Source organism: Dermacentor albipictus, unplaced genomic scaffold (genome assembly GCF_038994185.2).
Source record: "Dermacentor albipictus isolate Rhodes 1998 colony unplaced genomic scaffold, USDA_Dalb.pri_finalv2 scaffold_26, whole genome shotgun sequence".
In the NCBI taxonomy this organism is placed as follows: domain Eukaryota; kingdom Metazoa; phylum Arthropoda; class Arachnida; order Ixodida; family Ixodidae; genus Dermacentor; species Dermacentor albipictus.
Window position 1 is genome coordinate 444,695 of NW_027225580.1, and position 16,248 is coordinate 460,942.

The 16,248-nt window shown below is 45.2% G+C and overlaps 1 protein-coding gene across 1 annotated transcript; it reads right to left on the reverse strand.

Annotated features, from left to right (window-relative positions):
• Positions 1 to 5,740: 5,740 nt before the first annotated feature.
• On the reverse strand, positions 5,741 to 15,363 carry LOC139052511 (putative nuclease HARBI1). Its single transcript, XM_070529628.1, has 4 exons — positions 15,340 to 15,363; positions 6,765 to 6,824; positions 6,550 to 6,691; positions 5,741 to 6,093 (listed from the first exon to the last, which is right to left on the reverse strand). The coding sequence occupies exons 1-4, from the start codon at positions 15,361 to 15,363 to the stop codon at positions 5,741 to 5,743; spliced, it is 579 nt and encodes a 192-aa protein (XP_070385729.1).
• Between the last annotated feature and the right edge of the window lie 885 nt (positions 15,364 to 16,248).

Sequence of the window (16,248 nt, forward strand, 5' to 3'; positions counted from 1 at the left end):
TCGATCACAAATGCAATTATTCGAAACATGGATTCGGTAGCCCTAGCGAAAGTAACAAAGATTTTCAATAGCGAGTGCTGGGCCAAGGGAGACTTGCCCCAACAGTGGAAATTGGCTAAAATAATCATGATCCCCAAACCAAAAAAGAATCCCTCGATTGATACACTACGGCCTGTGTCGCTCACGTCCTGCCTGGGTAAACTCTATGAAAGGGTTGTCCATAGCAGATTGCAGCGATACCTGGAAGAGCGGAGCTGGTTCCCGGACTCCATGACAGGATTTCGCACGGGTTTATCTTGCCATGACGCGCTCCTCCTACTTAGAGACGAATTTCTAACTAATATACCGTACGGCTACGAGAAACTAGTCCTAGCACTTGACCTCAAAGGAGCCTTCGACAACGTCTCTCACGACGCAATATTGGAGGAATTTGAACTCGCGGGTTGTGGTGAGCGCACATACAATTACTTAAGAGCGTTTCTTTCCAACCGCGAGGCGAGCATCAGTATTGGCCAAATCACTTCGGATTTATTTAACATGCCTGACAAAGCAACACTTCAAGGAGCTATATTATATCCTCTTCTCTTCAGCATGGCCATGTGTCGCCTCGCGCGCGATCTGGATCGGATACCCGACCTAGGTTACACGCTCTACACGGACAACACGCTGTGGACGAGTATATAGTGGTTCACTAGGGGATAAGGAATATACGCTCCAAAACGCAGTATTAGCGGTGGGGAAATTTTCTACCTCGAGTGGCATGAAGTGCGCTCCCGAAAAATCTGAGGTCATCCGGATGCACGCGAAAGGCTACAAATCCAGAGGATCGATTAACATCGTGGTTGAGGGCCAATCAGTCCGAGAGGTACCCACGATGCGAGTCATGGGTTTGTGGCTTCAGAGCGACAGGAGAGCAGTACAGACACTCGCTTGGCAGCGCAGTAAGAAGCCTCCCTGCCGTTCAATCGCTCCTGTACAGCCGTTGCGTTGTCCTGCGCGCCCTTCTGACCACGTCGCCATCGACTTGCATGGACCTCTTCACATCCTTCCTTCTGGCAACCGCTGGATAATCGTTGCCATCGACCATCTCACGTGGTACGCAGAGACTTCGCCATTGCCATCTGCATCAGCAGGTGACGTTGCCTCCTTCATTTTAGAACACATCCTTTCCCGGAGTGGTGCACCATGTGAGCAGCTTAGTGACCGAGGACGTGTCTTTCTGTCGGACCTTGTCGAAGCGGTTCTGAAGCAGTGCCACATTGTTCACTGAACTACCACTGCCTACCATTCGCAATCGAACGGTTTCACAGAGAGATTTATTCGAACGTTGGGTGATATCCTGGCAATGTACGTCTATTCTGACCACTCAAGTTGGGACTGTCTTCTTCCCTTTGTGACGTGCGCCCATAATACCGCTACACAGACCACCACTGGATTCTCTGATACATCTTACTTTACTGACACGAGCCTTCGAGCACGCTAGACACCACAAGGACTTCTTCTTGGGCAAGGTGGTGCTGAGATTTCCTAGGTATACTTTGTGGCGCAAAATACATTTCATGAAAAGGGATAGAAGGGAGACAGTGGCGCTTCACTGTCTCCCTTTCTTCTGTCTCTTTTCAAGAAATGTATTTTGCGCCACAAAGTATACCTAGGAAAACGCTAGACACCATTCTTCCGTACCACCTTGACATGAGTATGTTGACGACAGTCTCTCAAGCCGCAAAATACGCTGAAGATTGTCACCGGATTGCTCGTTCCCACACCACTGCTGATCAGCAATCTTAGAAACACCATCGCGCTGTCTCGAAGGCTCCCATGTCTTATGACCCCAACACACTTGTATGGCTCTGGATCCCGTTAACCAGCCCCGGTTCGTCCACAAAACTTGTTTCGAAGTACCACGGCCCTTACCGTGCCTTACCGTGTTGTCAAGCAAACTTCGCCGGTGAATTGCGCGATCAAGCCGCTTGAGTCGCCTTCAGATCAACAACGCCTAGGGCGTGAGGTCACCCTTATGAACCGACTCAAGCCGTACTGTGACCTTGATGTCGTGTCCTGTCCCTAAGTAGCGAGGATGGCTCTTTTCCGGAGGGGAAGTGAATCTAGTGAAGAATATTATCGTTTCTTGGAGAAGCAGAGTGCTCCGCTCATCGAAGAAGATTACGGTTGAGAAGCTCAAGGCTTTGGCGCTGTTTCCTGCCATTTTCGGTTCGCTGATTAGGACAGCGTCTCTTTTATAAAAGGAGCAGATTCCAAGCGCTCCTATTGTGATAGGCTCAGGGCAACCCACGTAGCAAAAAATATTGCAGGCTCTCCCGTAATCGAGAGTATATGTAAGCATGAAATGGGAACCGGCAAAGCAGATTGGTTGGAGATTATACTAGCCACAGTCCTAAGATGGATTTAGCGCCCCTTCGCAACGACACAACCCACCACACCACATCGCACCACACCGCAACATACCATACTGTGCACTGGTCCATATGGACGCTGTCCAGTTAGAAGAAAAGCGGCAGAAGGAGGCGCGTTGTGAAAATACTATGTTGATATACCAATATTGATATACTAATAATACTATATTAAAACACAAATTAAAACACCCCGCCAACAGCTGCTGGAGGATGCGGCCTGCAGTACAGCCGCCGAGTATGCGCGGCAGGGGCAGCAAGCTGAGGCGGCAAATGCGGAGGCCGCCAACTTCCATCAGCTGTTGCTGCAGCAAAATCGGCAGGTGCGTACAACTTGGCCGGGTCATTTTTTGAAGAGGTGATTAGTGCACATGGTAGTAATGTACATTACAACCATGTTACACACGAGAGGCATCTGTAGTCATTTGGCTCATTGGCTCATGCACGTTTATACATTTCGTTTAAGGTGTTCTTTAACACATAGCAACTTACAAAACATTTTCATGGTTGCATGTATCGCCACAGCATGATCATCATTTGTTTAACAATTCAACTAGTCACAAATACTGCCTTCTGGCAGGCAGAGGCAGCTTGGTAGGATTTGCTACGTTTCACACGTTTTTAACATAACAGACCATGTACGTTTGCACGGCCATTTGTCACGTCATATGTAAATGATCTCGCTGCCCTCAAGAGTAACCTTGCTGAAACTGCAACACTTGCAAACAGTGCAAATCGAGCATTTACATTGCATAACCTGTAGCTAACTAAGTGAATTTGTTTCGCAGCATCACCAGCAGCTGGTGGAAGAGCAAAAGGCGACCCAGCATGTCCTGCAGCAGCTGGTAGCCGAGATGCGTGGTTCGCGAGAGGTCACTAGTCTCATCGCAACCACGCTGAGCCAGCTGCTGGCTGCCCTGGCTCACTTCCGCGAGCCGCCTCAGCCATGAGGGACAGTTTTTTTTTCCCATATCATCCTTTACGGCTGTGTAGGTACAAGTGTTGCCTATCTTTCCGTTCAAATCACAGCTGCAGCATTTGGTGGTGGTGCCCATGCGTCCTCGCAAGCTGTTGTGCCGCCAAGTTGTAGCCAGTCTTGTGAACTGATGTGCAGGTCATGCGTGACCATGGCAGCGAAGACTGATAGTGCTATGATGTCACTTGAAACACGAATGCATGTTCTTTTTTTTGTATGTAACACTAAAGGATGATATGGCTGTTTTCTGTACATTTCTGTCCCTAATCATATTTTTTTTACAAGGTAATTTCTCTTATGTGTATTTTCATTTGTAGTGCAAGTTTGGCCAAGTCAGGCATTATATAACTTATATGTAGAATTTTTGCATTTATGTTCCTAACCGTATTTATTCCCCAAGTTCATTTCTTTTCGTGTGTACTTTTATTTGACCAAGTGAGACGGTATAACTTATATGTACAATTTTTGCCATATTTTCATTAGGTGTTGTTCACTTTTGTTTTGCTGTTACTGATATGTTTCAATGTGCACCGTTCTTGCCCGGAAGATACACTATGCAATCACTTTTACGGCAACTACGACATTGTCTCGCACACATACAGGTGCACTTAATAAATAACTACAATGCTGTGATAACTGGAAATAAATTTTCATGCCATATGTATGTCATGTTTGCAATGTCAAACCATTCGTGCCTAAGCAAAGTGGCCGAATTGGTATTTTTGTTAACACGAAGCGCCTGTTACTTGTGATGGTTATTGTGATATTTCAGGTGTCCTTACCTATGATAGCAATACAATCTAGTTCCCATTGTAGTTGAGCACAGTTTGCGACATACGTAACGGAGCCATCGATGTGGCCGCTATTTTGACATTCACTGCCAGTCTGCTCTTGCAGCCGTTATATGAAATACCGTTGAAGTGCCAAGCATTTTCTCACTTGTCGTTCCTTAAAAGCATGTCATGGCTGCTTTATATTGTGATCTTATTACGGCACTAGTCATTGAAAAGAAACTGTTTTGTGCTACAAACATGCCAACTACATAATAGACAAGACATCTGTCTTGCTGTTAAGTTGCTGGATACCCGCCGTGGTTGCTCAGTGGCTATGGTGTTAGGCTGCTGAGCACGAGGTCGCGGGATCGAATTCCGGCCACGGCGGCCGCATTTCGATGGGGGCGAAATGCGAAAACACCCGTGTACTTAGATTTAGGTGCACGTTAAGGAACCCCAGGTGGTCGAAATTTCCGGAGTCCCCCACTACGGCGTGCCTCATAATCAGAAAGTGGTTTTGGCACGTAAAACCCCATTATTTAATTTAAGTTGCTGGATGAAGATAAATGGATGTCTGCGAGTTCAAAAAAATATCATTATGCTCGTGTCATATTTAAGCAATTTAACATCTGCCAACGGCCCATTGGTAGTGTACTGGGTCCCATGTAGTGAACATCACATGGCTATTTTGGCTCCATGAAGACATGCTCTGTGTACTTGTCTGTCATTTGCTTTGATGAAAGATGGCATTGAAGATGGATCACATGGTTTTATTTACAATGCAGATATAAATAAACGATTTTAAACAATACAAGTGGCACTTGAAATGAATACTTACAATTTGTGTTCCTTCAATTTCAGAACTCTATTTACGTATGTACACTCTCCCAAGGGAGAAGAACGCGCTTGACATGCCAGGCGATAGTTTTCGGCATAACTCGGCCGTCTGTCAAGGAACTGTGCGGTGGCTGTGTGGCAAAACAGTGCAGGGCCTACAAGGTGCTTGAGAACAGTACACATGATGGAGCGAGAAGTGTTGTGCTTGGCAGCAGCCCAAATAGGAAGCGAGGAGACGAAGACCAGCCACCCATGCACAGTGCAGATGGCGGTGACAGTGTCGGTGATGACAGAAGCAACAGCAGCAGCAGCAAATCATTTGGCGAACCCCAGCTGCCCAGAGAAGTGGCTACAACATTCTGCTGATGAACACAAAGTGTTATATCCACAGGTACTAAATGAAAGGCTCTCATGTAGTGTCACAGTGGAATGATGCAATCATCTCCGGTAGTGACAGCTCACTGGCAGAGCACACGTGAAAACGCTGGTTATGATTGAGCAGATTCTATAAAAAAACAGCACGCTATCCACTAATTGCACACATTTCTTCACATTGGTTCCTGCTCTCTATTAGGTGTGTAGACAGCAGTAATAAACATCTGCCTGCAGGCACCTGTTTATTGCTGCCGTCGGCGCTGCTGTCGACGCAGCCGCCTTCGCACCCTCCTCAGGTAGTGCTGGTGCAGCTGCCATGTCGTGCCAAATGAGCTAATAACATTATCCCGGGCAGCACAGCCTCTCAGTTACATCATGCGTGCTGCCCTCACTCGGGGAACTATTTGAGGGGTGGGGTTGCCACTTTCATCGTCACTGCTGCTGTCATCACTAACATCATCCGACATGCAACCTTCGTCAAGACACAAGTTGTGCAACACTGCACATGCTGCAACGATGTTGGCAGCATGGTCTGGTTCGTAATGGAGGGCGCGGTACCGCTGAAGGCAGCGAAAGCGGCTCTTCAGAAGCCCAATGCACCGCTCCACTGCGGACCGCATGGCAGCATGTGCAGTGTTGTACCTGCCTTCTGCAGTGTGTATGGGAGGGTGGCCTGTGACTGGGGTCAGGAGCCATGGTTCCAGGGGGTAGCCGCTGTCACCTGCAGGATCATAAAACATGGTATGAACTCTGCACAAAGTTTAGTAGGCGAAGCATGGGTCATGTAAAATGCACCTACTACAGAAAGGCTGCAATAAAGAAATATACAGGCTGAGCACCTGACCCAGCTGTGATCACAGATAACAATAGCTGGGACATAGCATCCCTATTTGCAGCAAGGCAGCTCTTTGTGTAGTCTCCATTCACAAATGACTGTCAGAGTAAAAAAGAATGTGACAACGCGTGCACAGAACACTCATATTAAAAATTAGTTTAAAGTACAACGCAGGTGTGTTGTCACTTTGTTTCGTGCAGATACCATTGGAAAATTCCTAGATCTCGCCTATAGGTAATAACGTGACTATAACATAAGGGGTTCAGGCTTCAATATTCTCTTACGGCGCGAGCACGCTTTGCTGCCAGAATTGCAACTGTACAAAATTTCCCTGCTGCTCACCGAGGAGGTGTTCGCCGGCCTTGGCAATATGCCCCTCCAGGAACCGATGATGCAACCACGTAGTTCTCCAGACGTGGGCGTCGTGGTCTGATCCCGGTCGCAGAGCGTCGACGGCGAGGATCCGCATGCCTGCGTCGCAGATCTGACGAGAGCGCGCACAGCATAAGCCACGCGTTGCTATGACGCTCAAATTAGACAAAAATTAAGACACTTACGAACATTGTGTTGAGGGCGTAGTAGCCTTTGCGGCACATGAATGCCGCCTTCTGCTCGCCCTTCGGTGCATCCACGCATCCGATGACGCCGGGAATGGAGCCGCGTCAAAGGAGCCCTTCCTTCACGGCCGCCTTCTCCTCCGACGTCCTCGGGAAATGAACCCACTTGTTGCGGGCCCCGGCCTGGACGATTGCCTCCGCCACGCGTCGCACACACTTGCTGACCGCAGGCTGGGTCACGCCGATCGCCTCCTCGCTCCCTACCGAGGCTTGAAAGCTGCCCGTTGCGAAGAATCGCAACGCGCACAACACTTGTCGCTCCACCGACAGCGCCGTTTTTCTCACGCCTCCGAGTTCGTCCGCCACTTCGTCGCACAGCCACCGCGCAGTTTCGTTCTTCAGGCGAAAGTGCCGCCGAAACTGATCATCTGGCATGTCAAACGCATCCTCGGGCTCCCTCCACCCGCGCCCGGGCTGACGAGCCGCCGCCGCCGCCGCCGCCGCCAAAGCAATCAAGAAGGCCGCCATTTTTTTCTATTCCAAACGGAACGGGGCACTCACCGGTTATTTCACGAATTTGCCGGGTTTGTTCGGCATAATTTAGCATAATGAGTGCGTAAACATCACTTTCACGTGGCAGTTTTTGTGCATTCCTGACGTCGCTTGACAGGCAGGAAAAATGGGCGCGGCCTCAAAAAATTCGACCAATGAGCGAGCGGTGTCGGCCATGTTGCAATAGAAACAGAACGGAATAGTTTTACGTTATACCGACCTATCTCTTAAAAGTTTTAAGCGAACACCATTATTCAATACAAAATGTTGTATAGTCGCACAATCTTTAAATTGAAGAGCTTTAAAATTGAAGAGGGATTTGGAGCCGGCACGCTGGCTGACGTGCAGCTAACACTACTGTTGGTTATGCAGGTCCTTATTGCAATCGGATCAGCGATCCTGCTCAGTGTGGATGGTGACCGGGCACTGCTCCCACTATCGCCGAAACCATCTTCATCAGGCGAAATCGGATGGGCCACGACTACAAACAAGTTTGACAGCGGATTGCCAGTTATCACCGCCTTACATCACCGTTTGAATGAGCCGCTCGTCAACGATGAACTACCAATCCCTGTTGATCATCGAGGACCCCGTGACACCAACCGAACCTACTTAACCGCGCAGCACTTTGGCTTCGTGGGATTTGGAGCCGGCACGCTGGCTGACGCGCAGCTAACACTACTGTTGGTTATGCAGGTTAGTACTTACTGTCCAATGCAACTTCATGGTCCGCTATGTGCGTTGCCGGCTCCTCCCGCGATAGTTGCTACTGCGCACCGTCGCAGACGAATGTGCGCGCGAGTGTCTTGCCGAAATTGACGCCTCTTTGTCAATAGAGTGTTGTACTTAATTCTTCTCTTGTTGCTATCGGGCGATGTCGAGCTTAATCCTGGACCTCTCACCGAAGCAGCAATGGAGGTACTTAAAAGTTTACAGACTGGTCAGGCAGCAATCATGAGCAAGCTAGATACCATCGATACCAAGTTAGCCAAACTCGAGGCTATGCTGGCGGAAGTAAATATTAGGCTTGGTGTAACTGAGGAACGGGTTGGAACGGTAAATAAATTAGTGTCGGATCAAGGAAATGCAATAAGATCACTTGAACAACAAGTATCTGCCATGCGAAAAAGAACTTTGATCTTGAAAACAGAAGTCGCAGGCTTAATCTTGTCTTCTATGGAATAAATGACGGAAACCATTCTCAAACGTGGATTCAATCAGAAAACTTGGTTAAAGATATTTGCAAAGCTAACCTGGGGATCGAACTGAATTCGATACAAAGGGCACACCAAGTAGGTCGTTACAGAGATAGGTTCAAAAGGCCAGTCCTAGTAAATTTTTCTTCATATAAGGAAAAACAGGACGTCTTGTCAAATGCTAATAAGTTCAAGGGGTCACCCTACAGGGTGGATCAGGATTATTCATCCGAGACCCGAGAAATACGGTAGCATCTGTGGGAATACGCAAAAGTTAAAAAAGCGGATAGCAATAACAAGGTAAAGCTAAAGTTCGACAAACTTATTATTAACGGAAAGACCTTCACGTGGGACAAAGAAAAAAAAAGAAGTTGTTCCATTCAGGGAACGATGACGCAATAGAAAGTAAATGAAACAAGCATGTCGTAACCTCGTTGCTGTTGTAGTAAACTGTAGGAGTATAATAAAAAAAGTCGATGAATTCGCCGGTCTGATAGAGTCTGTCAACGCCGACATCGTTTTTGGCGCAGAATCGTGGCTGAACCCGTCTATCGCGGATAGCGAAGTATTCTCTAAAGAATTCATTGCTTATCGGAAGGACAGGCCCCGCCTCGGTGGAGGGGTGTTTTTGTTAATTCACTCTTCTCTTAAATCATTTATGCTAGATCTTGATACCCACGATGTTGAATCAATTTGGTGCTCAGTCACCCTACCTGATAACTCCTCATACGCTGTTGGATCATTCTACAGACCACCGAACTCAAATTTAAAACTGTTGCAATCTTTGTTTGACATCGTTTCGGAGGCATCCCGGCAGCCTATTTTGCTTGCGGGTGACTTTAACTTACCTGACTTGGAATGGCTTGAAGGTGAATGTGTATGCAAAGTTGACAGCCGTATTAACTTAGAAATGAAAAATCTTGTAAACACCTTCGGACTATTACAGTATGTCAGTGCTCCAACTCGGAATAGTAACATTCTGGACCTTTTGTTCTGCAGTTCACCTACCCTTATTAGCTCGGTTTATATAATACCAGGAATAAGTGACCATCACGCCGTCATTGCAAACATTAAAACAGATATCAACCGATCAACGCTACCCACTTCAAGGAGAGTTTTTTTCTTCGAAAAAGGTGATTATCCTAGTATCTCCCAGGAGCTCCTCGATTACTTGCCGGTTTTTGAATGTCTTGCTGAGGATTACGACATCCATGATTTATGGCGGGTATTTAAAGATAAACTGCTTCAGCTTACGGACAAGTATGTTTCAAGCGTAGACTCCACCAGACTCAAAAAACGTAAGAAACCCTGGGCGAATTCGCGTATTCTCAGAATAATTAAAAGAAGAAAGAGAGCATTTAATAGATACAAGAAAAAACTAAAAGTATGAATCACATAAAAAAGTTATCTGAAGTAACACAGGAGTATAAGTTTGCTATAAAAATATGAAGGAAGTGTACTTTAAGACACTCAACGGCAGAATGAAAACTAATCCTAAACATTTTTGGAGGTTCTTAAAAGGATGCGGATCACATTTTGTAGGAATAAATGAAATTGTTTGTAATCAACAAATAATTACAGACGATATTGAAAAGGCAACGTGTTTGAATACATATTTTCAATCTGTCGTCCTACCTAAATCCAATCATAGCTCTACACCACATGCAAGCAGACTTCCTTTAATGGAACAAGTTGAATTAAGCGTTAGAGGCATCGAGGCACTCGTAAAGGTCATAGATGAAACCAAAGCAAACGGTCCGGATGGTATATCTCCACGTATACTAAAGCGGTGTGCTACACCTATCTCGATGTACCTTTATTTATTCTATGAGAAATGGCTATCTACAGGACTCTTACCTAATGACTGGAAAACGGCTCAAGTTGTACCTATTCATAAAGGGGGTTCGAAAAGAGATGTCGCGAATTACAGGCTGATCTTACTAGCATCCATCTCGTGCAAAATCATTGAGCATATTATATATTCCGAGATAATGCGTCATATAACAAATAATAATATACTAATCAAAGAACAACACGGGTTTCGGAAAGGTCTATCTTGCACAACACAATTAATTGAATTTTATCACGAATTGGCATTCGATGTTGACGAGGGAGGACAAACAGATTGTGTCCTTTTAGACTTTCGCAAGGCATTCGATACAGTGTCACATCCACTTCTTCTTATTAAACTTAATATGTTAAATATTCACTCAAGCGTACTCGCTTGGATTGAAAATTATCTGTCTCAGCTCCGACAATGTGTTGTTTTGAACGGCAAAAGCTCGGCATACGCTGATGTGACGTCAGGAGTCCCACAGGGCTCAGTCTTAGGGCCACTTTTGTTTCTAATTTTTATAAATGATATTTCTGTTGGTATTTCTTCATGTATACGGTTGTTTGCCGACGATTGTGTTGTTTATAGGAAGATTACGAGTGAACAAGATGCTGCCATGTTACAATCTGACTTAGAATGTATTAATACTTGGTGTTCCACATGGAAGATGAATTTGAATTTACAAAAGTGTGTTCATGTATGTTTTACAAGAAAGAAGAAGCGGATTGTAAATCTTTACCAGATAAATAATACCCTGATAAAAAACGAACGTACATACAAGTATCTAGGTGTGACGCTCTCATCCGACTGCTCATGGTCTGCTCATGTGGATGACGTCATTGTAAAAGCTGGTAGGGCACTCAATTTTATTCAGAGGAACTTGAAATGTTCACAGCCGAACCTAAAGAAAACTGCTTACCTAACATGTGTTAGACCAATTTTGGAATACGCCTGTGCCGTCTGGGACCCTGTGCAGAAAAACTTGATTGATAAGCTGGAAGGAATTCAAAACCGAGCTGCTAGGTTCGTCCTGGGGCGGTATGGGCGGAGAGAAAGTTGCACTGAAATGAAACTTGAATTGAATTGGGAACTGCTTTCCTCTCGGCGGAAAAAGTTGAGACTGAAGTTTCTATACCTCATATTTAATAATAAGACTGGAATTAGCAGTAAAAGCTACTTGAAAGAACCACATTATATTTCTAGGCGTAATGACCATTCACTTAAAATCCGCGAATACCGTGCTAGGACGTACTTGTTTGCGGATTCCTTTTTTGTCAAAACTATTGTGGAGTGGAATCAGCTGTGTGAAGAGCAAGTGTGCTGTCCGAATGAAGATTTGTTTTTTTCTCTCCTGTAACCCCCCTGCTATAACGCCTTCGGGCAATGCGGGGTAATTCTTGAATAACGAATAAAGAATAAAGATATAGAAGCGTGGACGCTTTCTTCTGGTTTTGTTTACTAAACTTAAAAAATGTAGCGCATTACAGCGCAAAACTTGATGTGCTCCATCAACGTTGGCACGCCGGCGTCGTGCAACACCTAGCAACGCCTAGCAACGCTTTCATGCCTCACGCGTGACTGAAACGAACATGCCTGGCAAGACGTACCATGCTCGCGCTTCCCCACAGGTGGGCGACAGCGCGCATGCGCACGCAAACGTCACGTGGTTAAGCAGTGAGGTGGAGCGCTCGTTCAGGGCCAGGAGCGGCGTAAGGACGCATGAAGGTAGCTTTGGAGCTACCTTATGCCGAGGAAGCACCAAGGAAGCCTTCACCGAGGGCCCCTCAGCAAGGTAGCTTTCAGAGTGACATAAGGTAGCCTCACCGCAATGAAGGCTTCCTTACTGAGGTAAGGAAGATTTCATTGTTTGGCCCTAAAACTTTTGACCAATAGCCGAGGGCTAATGTTGAAAAGGCATCGAATCAAAAATAACTGTTTTCTTTTGTTCGGTCAAATTATGCATAATCAGTGTGCGTACGTCATATTAGATAGGGAGCTATCGCAGTTTTCGTGGCGTCGCGTGAGCGAGACGTGAAGTGGGGGTGGTCCAAAAAAAAATTTGACCAATCGTGGAGGGTTGACTGCAGAACTGGAATAGAAAAGTTTGGAATAGTTTTATGTTATAGGGCCCCAAAATGCATAAAAGATTTTCTGGCTTTCTGATGATAAACAATGCTAAGCGAACAATTTGAGTTCAGAAATAAACAAGTCGTCTGAAAGTGCCCTTCTTGAAAAGAAAAGGACCCCATACTAGACACTATTGAAAGGAAAAGAGATACACTGAGAATATTTCTGGACTTCTGAAAGGATTTCGACTGTGTCCAACACGATGTGCTTTTAAGGAAATTAAATTAAATTATGCGACTTTACTTGCCTAAACCGCGATCTGATTGTGAGGCACGCCGTAGTGGGAGACTCGGGAAGTTTGGATTGGCAGGGGTTCTATAACGTGCACCTACTTTTAATGAAATTGCCACCCTATGGAATACGCGCAAAGCTGGGTGTTTGATAAAAAGCTACTCGCCGTGGTGGCTCAGTGGCTTTAGTTTTGGGCTACTGAGCACGAGGTCGCGGGATCGAATCCCGGCCACGGCGGCAGCATTCCAATGGGGGCGGAATGCGGAAACACCCGTGTGCTTAGACTTAGGTGCACGTTAAAGAACCCCAGTTAGTCGAAATTTCCGGAGTCCTCCCTACGGCGTGCCTCATAATCAGAAAGTGGTTTTGGCACGTAAAACCCGATAATTTAATTTTGATAAAAAGCGACTTTACTTCGAGAGCTCCTTTTAAATGCATAAACGGCGTAAACTCGGACAAAGGATTTGTAAAATATTGCGCACCACAGGGATCGTTACATAGACCGACTTTATTTTTATTATACATTGTAATGGTAAACATTCACAAAAATACGAAATTAATTTTATATGCAGACGACACGAATGTATTCTCAGGCGCTGACGTAAAAGAGGTATTTCATCTAGCTAACGAATTGCTAACAGGTCTGGATTTGCGACTTCCATCTAATAGACTCCAAGTAAACATCAGAAAAATAAAATACTTTATCTTCCGGCCTCGAGAAACGCACCCGATTGTAAAATTGCATATAAAATTTCAGAACGTTACCATCTAACAATCTCTATCATTAACAGACTGTCCTTTTTTCTTTGCAAAAGCGAGCGGTGCGTGCCATCAGAAATTTAGAACTTTCGGAAGACAGTACAACATTTTTTTAAAAATAAATAAAGTACTGCCTGTTTATAATTTGCATAAATATAAACTGGCCTTAGAAATTTCACACCAGCATCGAACAACTACATCATTCCAAGCCAAATATCGAGCAAAACCTGGTCCGTACTACCTACGAAAGAATTTAATATCCAGGCAAAGTTCCCGTACAAAATATGGCGATCCAAAACTAAATTTTATGATACCACATTTACTAAACGAATATCCGCAAATAGCTGAAGCACTCGTTGAGCTACCTCGGTACAGAAACTCAGAACAAGGATTGAAAAAATTTTCTTTAATACGAAATAAGGATAGCGCCGGACAGATTTTAGTTGGTCCGATATAAGTTCGGTGCCTGGACGGCTACTCTTTCTACATACCTGCATCATGTACCTGTATTCATATGTTAGTGATGCAATAAAAATGTGATTGATGCCTAAATTTGGCAATGTTTCAAACTTCCGCATTCTATTCTACATTTAGTGTCTTTGCATGAAGTGGTTGTGTGACCGCAGCTGCCAAGGATGGCGCGGCCCAGTCAGGCACATTCACTGCCTTTTGTCGCGTCCCCTAAGGCATTGCTGTAAGGAATCCCTTGAATAAATAAAGAAAGAAAGAAAGCGTGGTGCCATCTCTCGAGGTGACGCAAAACCCACCGCGCGGAACGGATGGACTACTGACGTTCAAGAAAAGCCCAGGGAACCCTGTCTCCGCGCAAAAAGAAGACAATGAAATGTATCGTGCCTTCTATCTGTCTTTTGAACGTCGCTATTGGAAATAAAAAAAAAGTTCAGCGTACGCGAATATACAGGTTGAGTGATATTGTGAACAAACATTATTAAGAACTCGGAAGCAATATTTTTTTGAAAACTTATTCGGGCAGTAACGAACGTATGTAATTCGGTCGTGTACAAAGTGTTCGCGGGCCAGAAACCACATTTTGATAACTTTTGACTGGTTGCCCAGCTGATCTCATTTTATTCCCGCAACTTACCCGGATGTTCCAGTTTGAGTGCCCGGATAACAGCTCTGGCATTTGGTTCAACGTCACTTCAAGGTCGCCGACAACGGGACTAAAACATTTGACGCTTTAAAAAAGAAAGGCATATCATTCCCCGAATCGTCCCAAAAGGGATGAATGGATTAAAGGATACTCTATTTTACACTATTATGTGAAGAGTATCCTAAATTGTAAGCACAATATACACTAATCCCATACAGTAAATTTAAAGATTCCCAACGAAATATTTGCAGTACAATAAGCCACATTAGACATAACATGTGGTAGTCAAGTTTTCTGCGATGTTGGATATATTGTTAATCAAAATCGGAATTCGAATTTTATTAGCGAAGAATTATCGAATCTTAACACGGCAAAGCAGTCACGCCGAATCCCTCAAGTTGTTGAAAGTATGTTGAAAGAAAAAAAATTGCCATCTACCCGCATGTGGCACAAAACTACAAATGAAACCCACACGGGTTTCTCAGAAAGAACGCTTCACAGTTGCAGAAAAATCCCGCAAAAGGACAAATCTTCCTCATCTGCGAAGGGTTTATTATGCGATACCCGTATTTGGCTTCCTTTGTAGTTTCGTGCCACATTCGGGTGGATGACAATTTTTCCCTTTCAAGATACTTGATCAATCTTGAAGTGGCAGCGCAAGACGACAGAGACTGAAAGGAGGAAACACACACGACAGCGCTGAATTCGCGACTAGCTTTACTAGAAGGCATACATAACTTAAGTACTACAACATATACTCACCTGCTCTCCCATCGATGGCGTCATTATCAGTGCAGTGGCGAAACAGCAAAAGCCTGTAATTTAAAGCTACACTAGTTATGAATGCATGGAAAAGACGGGGAATGCGGGAGATGGAAATTCAAGACGATGAACAAAACGTGAACAAGGTGAATGCAGCAGCCAACGTTTCGACAAGTGGACTTGTCTTCTTCAAGGCGACGTACGCTTTCCTCGCCACAGTGTATATAGGTGGGGTTCTTCTAAAGGGGAGGGGGTGTGAGGCGGGAGGGTGCGGAAACGAGAGAAGGTGTGTTAGCCTGTTAGCCTGTCGAATTGACAGTAAAGGAACGCTGTGCACAAGGTCAAAGCCAGGGCCACCCCTCACCCCGGTCTTTAACCCACGCGTGTTAGCCGGCGTGTCAAGGGTGTCTGACACGCCGGCTGAAAAACAGAAAAAAAGGGGGGGGGGGAGAGGAACGGAAAGGCAAAAAAAAGAAAAAAAAATGGGGGGGGATACGCCAAGAAATCCAACTAAGTGTTGTTGCCTATAGCTTGAAGTTTAGCATATCGAATAGATTCTAAAGCTCCCTTTGAAACGTTTATCCCTATTGGTTGCAATGTCTTGAACTTATGGGTAAGGTATGATTCTCTGTATTTTCTTTCTCGTTCAGAACGGAAATTTGACTGTAAGATGTAGAGTTTAAGTTCATCAAAGTTATGACCTGATTGGTTGACATGCTCGGCGAAGGCTTTGGGAAGCTTTTTAGCTGTGTCCGCGCGGTGTCCGTTTAATCTGACGTTCATTGATTGTCCTGTTTCACCGACATATTGTTTCGTACAGAAGGAACATTCAAGCATATAAATCACATCCGAGCTTCTACAAGTGAAGCGAGATTTGACTTCATGTGTATAACTATTTGCGGTGCTTTT